Genomic DNA, 13,629 nt, shown 5'->3' on the forward strand with positions numbered 1-13,629 from the left:
CATGCTTTACAAGAGGACTGACTGTATCATGGTGTGAAAGCTTGTAGTCGTTCATTCCGTCCTCTGTCCAAATGAACTACGTAAAATTTATGTCCTAAAAAGCCAATATGTGTTATAACTTTTAGATTTATAGAAAACCCAGAATCTTAATTTATCATCCTGTTAATTTAATTCCTTTTCAAAAAACATGTATTTCTACAATTTTAGTTGTATGTTCTCATTCCTTGAGAGCTTATTGGTGGAGAGGATAGGTCCAGCCAAAGGCTGGTCAAAATGTTTCTGTACTAGAGATTTAGATGGATCCTAATGCTGAGAGCGGCAAAATGTGTTCATTATTTAAATAAGCTCAGGCTGCCAAATGAATCATAAAGGCAGCTGGGTGTCCTGTGCCAAGGTGTCATTTTCATTAAGTGTGAGATTGCACCTGAAGGACAGTTTAATTTGCAGCTGCTAAAAATATTTCGACAGAGTGATACTGTTACAAGTGGCAGGTGGTGCCCAAACGTGAATTTTGCAAGAAATGCCATCTGTGGGATGAGGTGTGGAAGAATGTCAAGGGGGTGGTAAAGAAGATAAAGGGGGGAAGAAAAGAGGTGTATTTACTCAGTGTTTATTGCTGTTATCATGACTAAAGATGCCATGCTTCACATGATAGCATTGGCCCAAGATTATTAAATATGATTATTTGTTCAGCTTCTACCATGTGCACAGGGCATTGCAAAAGTACCACAGTACCTGTAAAGACAAAGTTTCTTTCCCAGAGGCATACTATTTAAACCATCCAGATGAGAGAATCCTTTCCAAGTGTATTTACCTTTCATAGTGTTTACATTGCAGTTCTGTGCTGGCAAGACTAATGCACTTTGATCCTGCTTAAATGGATCTTGCCACTTTCTTTTGATGTTCAGCTTTTAATACACATCCACGTCCATTTCCTGCTTCATATTGTATGAAATATTTTCAATAGTACAAGCTCAAAGATTTTGTTAGATCATGGTCAGTTGGGATTTTGTGAACTTTACAAAGTAGAGAACATTGCAATGTGGAAAGGTATCGAGGGACATTGTAACTGTTGACATTAGTAAAAGATCTGTATATGTGTGTCTATTAGTTCAATGGATTTGGCCACATTGAAATCAGGAACTTATATCTGGAGACTGGAAATAGACATTCTCTACTTTAATGGGTTACAGAACACAAGTTTGAGGAGCAAAAGTAACTAGTGGGTTTCAGTTTTTCATTTCTGCTTCTCATTTGATGGTAGTAACTGGAAGTAGAAAGCCTTCCTTTGTGAAAACCATGAACTTTCTTTGGTTCTCAAGGAGACCTAATAAAATAGGTCAATATGAATGAATTTGGGTAAAGGTTTTCCACAGGGAGTTTCTGATGACAAGGCAAGTTATTGAATTGCTTGTAGTTTTTCAGGACAGTGGTAATCTCTGACCTCCAACATATGCATTGTTTTTAGCTTCATAAAGTAGAGAGACATGTTTTCTGTTATTTTAATCCTATTGATAGAATCTAATTTTGAAAAATTATAAACAGATCATTAATTTTACTGTATTAATTATCTAGCACAAAAGGATGTGATCAAAAGCAGAAAAGTTTTCCATATTAAAATAACATTCATGAAATTTCAGGAGAACATTTTGAGAACCTATTATTTTGTAATAACTCTTAGAAATAGTTGCAATTTAAAGGAGCATGTCTAAGCATTTCTTTAACTGGGAACGTAAACACTGTTAGGGCTATGATGAGTTCTGTTCATCCCAATAACTCTAATGAACTGCCAAAAAGCAGGAAAGTGTGACTCTTTCTTCTAAAAAAAAAAACCCACAAACTTATGTATTTTAGTTTAGGAAATTCATTCATTTATTAATCTATTCACTCATTTAGGAACCATGTTCTGTTTCAGAAATTGTGCTTAGCCCAGAAGAAATAATTGGGAAAAAATAGGGAAATCAGCTTACCAGAAGAGAGGGGAAAGAAAACAAGTGATTAAAAGTAGAGTTTTCTGGATTCTAATTGAGAAATATGCACTAGGTGCCGGGGAATGGTTTGTGTGTTAAAAAGGCGATAGGCAGTACAAGATGGTTTGGAAAAGGTGAGGCCAGAGGCAGGGAAAACAGATTGAATGTGGCTGCCAAGAGAGAAGAGATAAGGGTCTACATTTGCGTAGTTGCAGTGAGACAGATTCAAAATATGCTTAGGGAAATACTTTGTTATATGTAGAAGCTGAAGGCAGGAGAGGGAGAGATACAGGACAAATGCCTGTCATAACAAATAGGAAAATGAAGATAATAGGAAAGGATTAAATGTCACAAAAGCGATAAAAGCAAACTTTCTTTCGTGTTATGTGAACTAAATGTGTTTGAAGATAGTAGATGGGGTGTTTTCTTGATTTACTAAGGGATTAAAGAAGAGGAACAGTGGTCAGTTCTGCCGGAAATGTAAGTCAAAGTTTGTGGACGACACTTACTGCTCTTAATTTATTTTTGGTATTAGGGACACTGTAAATAGTGTAACTGACAAGACTTCCCATTTTCATCTAGTGCTAGAGAGCTTTGAGTCAAAACTATAGCTCATCTCAACTATATGTGTTGACGAATGCAGTATCTACTTTTAGAGTTGTTACTGGCTCAGAGTAACATCAGCCTTCCTGTCCTTTCTGCATGCCAATCTTAGTTTATGCTACTTTACCATATCTTATGACACCTGAAATCTGGTCTGGAAATTATATGGTATAAATGCATTAGTGCTTCTTTCCGTAGCACTGTATGGATAGCTTGGAAGAAATAGATAATATATATACAGAAGACTAATTAGATGACTTGAAAATATAACTCTAAAAAAGAAAAAAAAAACAAGCAAAACATGAATTGTACAAGCAACATTAAGACTAGAAAACAGGGAAAGAAGTGAAATGATGGCAGTCCTGCAGGAAATGGAAGCAGTTTAAGGTAAAATACCATTTGATACGTAGGTGTGGATATTGGCATTAGCCAAAGCGGAAAGATGGGAGCAGAAGCAGTTTTAAAAGAAAAGTAGATGAGTTCCTTGCTAGTCATGATGAATTAAAACTGCAATGAGATACTTAGGTAGAAAATTTGAGCCAAAAGTTTGAAATGCAAGGTTGGATCTAGGAGGAAAATAAAGGTGATGTGGTTTGGAGATACCTGAGGGTCTAAAAGTGAATCAATTCCAAAATAAAGAAATTCTAAAAATATAACAAAATTTAGAATATTGAAATAGTAGAAGAAATTTTAGGAGATGCCTTCATTTATAGGAGTGGGGGGAATAAAAGGTGCTCAAAAAGAAAATAATTTAGGAAGCATCTATATTTACAAATGTAGGAAAAGAAAGTGGTAAAGGAAATAGCGAAGGCTCTATACTTAACAATTCAGGTTCAGAGTCACAGAAGGCACATGCCAGAGAAACAATGAAAATTATATGAAGGGCATGAAGATTTTATTGTGCCAATGGCAGCAGACAAGCAGACAACCGAAAAAGCGTGAGCATCAAAATCTGTGTGTAGATTTGATGGTTTCTGTTGATTACACTCTCAAAGGTGAAACACCAAAAGCTACCTAGTAATGGAGTTGGAAAGCGACTGGTAAATAGGGCAGGGAGTCTGAGTCTGAGTCTGAGTCCCCTCCCACTCTTTCAAAAAGTCCTATGGCTAAATGGGTGCAAGAAACAGTGGATTCTAGAGTATAGAGTGTAAGTGGAATTCTTTTTGTTTTCTTTGGTAGAATAAAAATATTTAAAAAATAAATATTTGACACGGAGTCATTATAAGGGAAAGATTGAGAACCCAAAGAAGAATTGACTTCTTTTCTTCATTTTTGCAACTCCCCAGTTGCTGGATTTCTTCCTGTTTTTCATCACTTTTCTCCTTGTATTAGATTCTGTCTTCTTTTCTCTTCGTACTCTATACCCTGCTGTCAATCTCAAATAACTTCAGCTCTAGTCCCCATTTCTTTCCTGAGCTTCTGTATTCCCTGACCTGTGGGACAAATTCCCAAGCATCTCACTATAAAGCTGCACGAAACTGAGCTTATCTTCCTCCCCCGACTTCCATATATATCTATCTTTCCTCAAGTGTTCCTATTTCAGTAAATGATTCCTATCCAACCAATATTTAAATCAGACATTTCCTTAGTATTTCCATGATTTTTCTTACTACTCCCTACCTTCAACATCTCATCAGTGAACATAATCCAGCAGTTCTGTTTTCACATAATCCTTGCATATGCCACCTTCTCTATCATACTGGTCCAAATCACCAACCCTTCTCACTAGCCTCTAGAGTGGTCTTTCTGCCTTCATTCTTGCCTCATTATAATTTTTTTTTTTCCTGTAGCAATCATAGTGATCTTAACATAGTAATCTGATAATGTCATTACGAGGTTTAAAATACTTCATTGGTTTCCCTCATCGCCATTAGGACAGTATGCTCCTGGACAACACTTCCTTCTTATTCTGGCCTCTGCTTAACTTTCTTGTCATCATCTTTGACCACCCGTCTCTTCATTGACTACTCTCTGAGTGCATAGTATTGTCATTTCTCTTACCTTGCACGTGTTACTTCCACCTGGGACATTCCTGGTTATTCTTTAGGCCTTGAGTTATAGGTCATATCTTCTGAGAAAAGCTTTCCCTAATTTCTTTGAGGAAAACTGAATTTTCTCTTCTATTTCCAACTGCATTTTTTTCCAGACTCTGACTCTTGTCCTTTTTTTGTGTGGTGTAATAATTGTTCTGTTTAATTGTTGGTATTCCCTCACAGACAGAATACATTTCATCATAACATCCCCTTGTTTTCCACCATCTAGAGCACAGAGTACATGTCTAGGAAAAATATGATGAATGAAATATAGATAGATGGTGAGTGATTGCATGAAGAATAGAGATTTTTACTGGAGAAATATTTTGTAGATTATTGGATTGAGAGCAAATAGAGGCTTTAGACTTACAAATAAAGAGAGATCATTTTTCCACAGAAAGAAAGAAAAGAAAAATTGAGAGGAGAAAAAGGAGGACCTTCTCTTTAAATGGTTTTGGTTGTATCAGTATAGCAAATAATTCCATCTTTGAAGAATAAAAGGAGATGCTACATTTGTTGATTTGAAGACAATCAGAATGATTTTAAAGAGTTTCTGTTAATAAATCTGTAACAACAGTGATTCTTTTTTAGGATACATAGCCTGAGTTAACAAGTAGCACATCCATTTACTAAATTATATAGTTTTCATCATCCTTGCTTAGATATAGGGGCATAGGAAAAAAAGTTCTGGGATTATATAAGGCAGGTGCAATGGAGGTTCGGGAGGCCAAGAGGTTCTAGGGTAGCAGGGCAGACAATTAGAATGATTGATTAGAATGTTTGGTTTGGAGGAAGAGGAGAATTCACCAGGGAAGAGAGGAATAGATTGAGAAAAGAAGAGGAGGAGTAAGGACCAAATGTAGTAAGGAAGGGGAAAGCAACATTTGAAGGATTGAAGAGTAGAAAATGCATAGTGAGAAAAGGTTTTGACCGCAGACAAGATTTGCTAAATTTAAAATAGTAGAAGAAGTAGAACTCCTTTCAATTTTTTGAAAGAGTTTAACTAGAGACCTATTTTATTTTGAGATAGGAAAGAATGTTTTTCCAAGTTGATTGTATCCTAAATGTCTTAAAGACAAGTTACATTTGACTGACATTGTTTTTCTTTGATATTCCTTTTTAGTTTAATAAATGTGTACTTTTTTTTCCATGTGTAGTTTATTTTTTGTCTGTTTCTGAAGCTGTGTCAGACTGTTACTCACCTACAAAGTCCTCCATGCTGTAATACCAGATATTGAAAGAGAGACTAGGATTGAAGGCTCTTTCAACAATGTGCATGATAACTTGTTTGAATGATTTCCCACTAGAGTCCACATTGATAAAATGATAATTTTCTTGACATATTTTAGAGAGGGAAACACGTGCTTGATAGAGCCTTCTGTCATGCCCAAACACCAAGCTAAGAGAATATCTGTCCATGTAAAATACTGTTTGCTTTATTGTCATTTTTGTGCTTCTAACATGACTTTTGCCTAATTATAGCTTTCTGAGAACAAGAGACATAATATTACTCATTTTGTTTTCTACGTCATATCTTACATGTATTTGTGAGCAAATACAGTAGCTAGATTTAATTACCTGAAATTCTTTAAGTTATGCAAGTGTTTCTGTGAACAATTACTCTAATTGGGAAGGTAATATTAGACCAACTTCTCCTCCATTGCTCTAGTTTTAAAGCAAAAGAATGTGTGTTTTTTTTTTATTCTAATTCTGTAGCTGGGTTATAATGAGATCTCCAAATTTAGTATGTGATTGAGGCTTCCCTTCACTGTCTTAATGATAATAATATAATATATATATATATATAATATAATATAATGCATTTACTAACATTTTGCTAAGTTGTTTCATTATTCAAGTTGAAAATATTTGTTTTTATATGAACTATTTATGATGGAAAAGGTGAATAGAATCCAATTTGAAATAAACCCAGTGTGAAAATTAGTCATCTGAGATCCGAGACTTACCAAAAAGTCACAAAAATTGCAAGTGACTGGACTGAATTCTTCGACATGTAGGTTTGTGTGCACACACAAACTATATATATTATAACTGTGTGTGTACACACAAACATGCTTACAACACTGCATTTCCAGGAATCTGCAATTCCAGGAATTCATCATTGGGATAGTAATTGTTTGATTTGTAACATACCAATTCCTACCATGTCACATTATTTATTCTGCTCACTGATACTCATGAGACGCAAACAGAAATATACAAACATATCTATGTATATGAACAGGTAGAAATTGATGAAGAAAAACCAGCTTTGTAACAATTATAGGAAAGTAATGTATTATTTTATGTATCTTATAAAGCTCTGGTACTGAGTGAGTCCAACTTTTAAAAGTTATTTCCCTACTCTTATTCCACTGGCACACTGGACTTGAAATATGAATAGGTAATGAATTGTACTTTTAACATTACTGACAGAGTCTGTATAATTTGCCTGAGAAGGATAGTGGAGTGTAGCCCTGAGTGTGCATGGTCTGAGAGCAAATGTTAAAAGAAGGTTACAAGCATAGAACACACGATAATGGTGATTATGCACAGGTATAAAGATGAGGACTAAATAACATGGATAAAGCTAGTTTCAGGGTTCTGACCTCTTCCCTGATATCTCAGGTTTGGTACTGATCTATGTGTACGTATTTCATTGCTGACTTGATAACACAATATGTCATGGGAGTAAAGGTAGCTTATTGTGAGAATTTAAATACCTGCAATGTCCTAAATGCTTTCAGTAAGATAAACTCAGCTTCTTAGTATATTACATCTTAAAATCAGTGAAGCTACTGCATACTTTTATATGTCTGTATGAGTCACAACCGCATCAACCCAGGTATTTACAAAAATTATTTTTTTTAAATGAGGTTCTAATCATTGCTAATATACATTCTGCATAATCTAGGCAGTCTCTCTCTCTTTTTGTTTTTTCTTTCTTCTCTCTTTCCCTTCTTGCACAAATACTCATTGAATGTCAACTGTGTTTTAACCTTTAGGATCACAGCACCAAACAAAACATGCCAGGTCCTGGGAACTCATATTCCTTTGGGGTGGGGAGAGAAACAGACAATAAACAAATGAATATTAGAAACAGAGAAAGAAAGACTGAGAGATCACAGGTGTTTAATAATGTTAGGAAGAAAAATAACACATGAAAATTAAGAACTAAAAGGGTTTCAAGTGCTTTAAATAGGGTAGTCAACAAAGATCTTTCTGATAATGCAATATTTGAACAAAGACCTGAGTAAAAGTAGGAATCCAGTCATTCATTATAATATATGAGTGAGAAAGTACACAGAGAGGAAGATCTGAGGCAGGAATGAGAGTACTTGTTTGAAAACCAGGAAGGGGCTACTATGGGGATGGTATGGCGGGCTAGGAGTAAGTTAGGTCAGGAGAGTAGGTAGAAGAAAAGGCTTGTGAGGTAGCAGGGACCAGATCATAAATAGTATCTGGTCACGGGAAAGATTTTATATTTTATTGTGAATAATTTGGAAAGATGGATGAAGGGTTAGAGAGGGAAGTGACCTGCCATAGGATCACTCTGACTAGTGTGGAGAAACAGAACACAATTGGTGGTGGTAAGGTAGAAACAGGGAGACTGTTAGCAATTCATCGCTGGTCATGGTGATCTGGGAGAGGCCGGTCGTGGAGGATGTGGTAAGAAAAGGTGATGGATGTGCTGATAGAATGTGGGCTGGAGAGAAAGAGATGACTCAGGGTGGCTCCAGAATACCGAGGTGACTTGAGTACCCAGTAAATAATGTTGTTATTTACTGACATGGATAAGAACATGAGAGGATTTGCTGTTTTGTTGTTGTTGAATCTGGATCTCATTTCTCCCCTCCCATCCAGTCTTTGCTGGAAACTAGAACAGACCATTTGGTACTTTGACTTAAAACTATCTTATGCTTGGAAGGAAGAATGATAGTGATGATGGCAATAAGCAATATTTGAAAGCATTTCCAGTTTGCAAAATATTTTAATATCCTATAATGCATTTGCACTATGTGGTCACACTGAGGATTTCTGCACCTACTCCTAACTTTCCAAAAAAAGAGAAAAATAAAGAATTGTTTTGAGGTATAAGGTGATTTGTAACTTACTTTAAAATACATAAAGAACAGTTCACATATTCTGAAAACTGTGAACTAAGGAAAGATTAGTTCTTGAAATATATCAAATGCAAGTGAGGAGAAAGTGAAAGTGGACTGTAATGAATGATATTATCTGTCTAACTGTGAATTAATATATGTGCTGTAATTTGTCTCTCAGATCCAAGATTCATTAGTGCCCACCTCATCCCCGAAAGTGACAACCCTGAAGATGACAAAGTATATTTTTTCTTCCGTGAAAATGCGATTGATGGAGAACACACCGGAAAAGCCACTCATGCTAGAATAGGTCAGATATGCAAGGTGAGGTAAAGAAAAAAAAAAAAAAACAATTGAGGAGGATATTATTGTCCAATCATGGTTTTCTTTTTCTTCTTTGCCTATATGCAAGTATAATGAAAACTATGGCTAAAAATCTTGACTGATCATTATAAATATTTAAATGGTAAAGAATGATTTGAAAACATACTTGTTTATTGGTAGCTCTTCGTAGGTAAACATGCGGGTAGAAATTGTGACACATTATTTCACGTTTACATTAAATGATCTTCCTTTGAAATTTTAAAGAAATACATTTTTTTAAAATATTTATCTTTGAGAGAGAGAGAGAGAGAGAGAGACAGAGCTCAAGTGGGGGAGGGGCAGAAAGATAGAAGAAGACACAAAATCCCAAACAGGCTCCAGGCTTTGAGCTGTCAGCACATAGCCTGACACAGGGCTTGAACTCGTGAACCAAGAGATCATGACTGGAGCAGAAGTCAGATGCTTAACTGACTGAGCCACCCAGGTGCCCCAAGAAATACAATTTTTTCATGTTACCTGGGAGAACACATTTTTTTTGTATTTTCACACAACAGTTTCCTAAAATATGTAAGAGTGAATGGATATTTGTTGTTGGGATAGCTAAATTATTGATATAAAAGAGAAAATCATTAAAGCTTGATTTTATAAATTGATTATAACATCCTATGTACATATATATGAACACATACATACAGTTTTGAGCATCTGAACTTTGAGGTAATTCATTTACAGTGTAACACAAAACTGGATATGATATTGCATTATAATGTCAGATACATAGATTAAAAATTACCCAATAAATGTTTGTGGATTAATTAGTATCAGTGTAAAGATATGATAACAGTACCATTCTTTCCCACTACACTGTATATAGTGCAGTGTATATGCAGTATGAATCAAGCTAACTGCTATTATGTATTCAAGCACCTTTCATCTCAAGAAAAATCACAAAACTAGATCCAGTAATTATCTTCAATGGAATTGTCTTTTTCAAAGAAGATATGAAATTTTTGAAAATCTCTCCTGGGGGGATTGGTTAGCATCTTTTCTACCTCAATCATGATGTAATTATTTATCGCTAGTATATTAAGTTACTGGAAAATTAAAGGTTTTAACAATCTGGAAACATACAAAAATATGTGAAATATGTGAGAATCTGTTCTCCAAAAAATATAAATCATATTTAAAAGCACTACTTACAGGGTTAGAAAAATCTTTATAGCATGTAGAATTATATCAACAAAATATAAATCATTGTTATGTTTGAAGGAACACGGATGTTCCTTCAAACACATACACCTAAATATTATTTTAAAAGAGCCTAAATTACCAGCAAATACATACGATCATAACAGAACTTATTGCTTAAGTTAAAATTTAGTTTCATTTTCAGTGAGGAGGTACGTTTTCAAAATGTTTTCTCTAGAATGATTTTCTTTATTAAGGCTGGTGCAAATATTTTTTTCAATATACTGTTTGTAAAATTGAAATTGTTTCAACTGTTTAAGCTTATAAAATTTTTGATGCTGGTTTGCTTTTCTCTAGGATCTACTTTCAGTATGTGTTATAAGCTGTGCATTTATTCTTCCTTCAATAAATATTCGTTAAGTGCCTATTATGTGCCAGTGTGTTCTTTGTATGTTGTAAGTCATTCTGTGAATAAAGTTTGAGTGAATAGATTTGACCAACAATAAAAAAAAAGCATAGTTACTTGTATCTGTGGTATAATTACTTGCATTTTGAAAAATGAGGAAATTGTTTCTCTGTTTCAAGAGAAATATTTGAAATTATCATTCACATGCACATTTCCTAAAATCAATGTTCTCTCCTTTCAGAATGACTTCGGGGGTCACAGAAGTCTGGTGAATAAGTGGACAACATTCCTGAAAGCTCGACTCATTTGCTCAGTGCCAGGTCCAAATGGCATTGACACTCATTTTGATGAATTGCGTAAGTAACTCATGATACTGGATAGAGAATATTTGTTCAGAATTTGTCATAACCACCAAAATGCAACTTTTCCTAATTTTGTTTTCAAACAGAGGATGTATTCCTTATGAATTCTAAAGATCCTAAAAATCCAATTGTCTATGGAGTGTTTACAACTTCCAGGTAAACAACTTTTTACTATCTTACTATCAAAGAAACTTCATGTCCTTTAGGTGCTTTTCAGGAATCCATAATTTGGAAAATACATTTTTGAAAGAACATTGGCTTGGCTTAACCTTTGAGCTGTTGTAGATTCTTGGGTGGCTGATGTTATGACGTAAATAGTTAAAAAAAATAAATTTTAGCAGAAATGTCATCACTGTAAATTGAATGATGAAAAATGTATCATAGCCTCAGTATAGCTCTGACTTAAAATTTAAATGAAATGTAGAATATTCTGAAAAGCTGAAATCTGAGCTTTGATCAGACTTTGTAGTGCTATAAACTACAGTGGCAACACTCTTTCCTTTCTCTTTTCCTTCTTCCTCCTTCATTCTCTCCCTCCCCTCTTTGTCTCCTCCTTCCTCTTCTCCTCACCCTCCATTCCCCATCTTCCCAAGACACTTGCTGTCAATCAAGCAGCAATTATCTCTTGACTATCTCATTCGGTATAAAATTTATATTACCTGGAGTTGTTAAAATTAAACAGACATTAATCCATTTCTTCTGACTTCCTCATTACTTAGGGCAGTGGTTCTCAGACATCCATCTGAGCATCCACGTGAACCACCATGCCCCGCCTCCAGAGTTTCCGAATCACTAAGATTAGGATGGAGACTACTTCTTCTTCTATTATGAAAATACCATTATTAAATTCTGTAAATATTTACTGAGACTTACTATGTGTTAGGTACCATGAAATATGCAACTGATGTTACAGAAAAGCAACTGGGCCTCTTTCTTCCCTCACGAAGCTTGCATTCTACCAGACATTGTCTATGTGGAGCAGGTTCCAGTAATAGACTCTTATAAACACATGTTTTTCATTTGATATGTTGTATATGTAATTTTCTATGGTGAAAGATTGGTTAAAAGATAAGCATTCCATATTTTAAGTGTGCATGACTGTTTTATATCTTTGTATAAATACATCTCTCAAGCCGTATTTATATAAGTACAATAAAATGGAAAATTGTGGCAGCTCATGGCAAACTTCCAGTTTATTTCAAGTACCTGATTTTTGTCAAGCAAAATGATGGGGATAATTGCTATAATATTCCACTTTGAGTAGGATGTAACAGCTACTAACTTAAAACAATTTTCTGAGTTAGGAAGAGATTACTTTAAATGCCTTCACACAAATCACACTCAGTTACTTGCTCTAATGCTTTTGGTCATTTGGGAGTTAAAAATAATATAATGTGACATATCATTTGACATTAACTATTCATTTTCTGCACCAGTTTCAGCTCCTAAAATGACTTCTTAAACATTTTTGCTTGCTTAAAAGTTCTCTGGTTTCAGTATTCATGATGGAGGCTTAACATAGTACCAAAGTTTATGTTTTTATTTCTATTGATATCAAAATTAAATATTGCTTTTTATAAGATCACGTAGATGTTTTCCCACTGAAGTTTATGTATATTAATGTGTGTACTTCATATCATATGTTGTGTATATGTGATATAAATATATATACTATGAGTATTAATGATGGTTTCAGCTATGCTTCTATTTTGAGCAATCATAATATGTTCTCTTGTGTATTGCCAAAATATATACACATGACTAAAAAATATCACAAGCACTATTTGAGGTTGAATTTATGTTCAAGTTTTGATAATTGACATCTAATAACACTAATAACCTGGAACAACTTAAGAACAGTTGTCTTTCCACTTTATGAAGATGAAAATCTTTTTTTTTTTTTTTGTCTCTCTTTTTTAGTAACATCTTCAAGGGGTCAGCTGTGTGCATGTATAGCATGAGTGATGTGAGAAGGGTGTTCCTTGGTCCTTACGCTCACAGGGATGGTCCCAACTATCAGTGGGTGCCTTACCAAGGAAGAGTCCCCTACCCACGACCAGGAACTGTAAGTGGTCTAGGTTTTTAAAATACCAGATGAATAAATTTCTCCTGAAGGTTTATAAAAAGCTGCTACAAGCAGGTGTTAACTATAGATAATGTAAAACAAAGGTACCTTGACTATAAACAAAACAAAGCAGGGATTTTCTATGATATCGTGGAATTCAGCATTTAAAAGCATGTTCTTTAGAGACATTAGTGGTTAAGCTCAGTGCTTACCAGTTATTAATAACCATAATTTTTGAGAAATAGAAACTAAATGGGTAGACTTATTTGTTTTCTTTTCCAAAAGTGGCTTTCATAGAGAATTGAAACAATTAGGATTCATCTGAACTTGTTCTCCCTAGCTAGAATGAAGGCTTCAAGGATTGCCCATTAAATAGGAGGACGAAAAGTTTTAAATCAGTACTATTTTCCCATGGGAATGGGACACACCCCTCAAGTAGGTAAGGGAGATATGCAGGAAAATCTCATAGAACAGGGCCTAGATATTTTAACAGACACTGTCTACTCTCGCTGACCGCTCCTTTTTCCCTCCAGCAACCCTGGGGCACATTCAGGCTTGAAAAACAATTGGAGAGA

The 13,629-nt window shown here is 34.8% G+C and overlaps 1 protein-coding gene across 2 annotated transcripts in view; it reads left to right on the forward strand.

Moving 5' to 3' along the window:
• The window catches only part of SEMA3A (semaphorin 3A), a 209,683-nt gene that overhangs the window by 148,812 nt on the left and 47,242 nt on the right, over positions 1-13,629 (forward strand). For both annotated transcript variants that reach the window (XR_008296879.1, XM_015068616.3), the window contains exons 7-10: positions 8,891-9,033; positions 10,869-10,983; positions 11,076-11,145; positions 12,910-13,054. Coding sequence is in view for 1 of the 2 variants with exons in the window: in XM_015068616.3 (XP_014924102.1) it covers positions 8,891-9,033; positions 10,869-10,983; positions 11,076-11,145; positions 12,910-13,054 (473 nt within the window). In the remaining variant the exon portion in view is untranslated. The remainder of the gene's footprint in view (positions 1-8,890; positions 9,034-10,868; positions 10,984-11,075; positions 11,146-12,909; positions 13,055-13,629) is intronic.

This window comes from Acinonyx jubatus, chromosome A2 (assembly GCF_027475565.1).
Source record: "Acinonyx jubatus isolate Ajub_Pintada_27869175 chromosome A2, VMU_Ajub_asm_v1.0, whole genome shotgun sequence".
Classification (NCBI taxonomy): Eukaryota; Metazoa; Chordata; class Mammalia; order Carnivora; family Felidae; genus Acinonyx; species Acinonyx jubatus.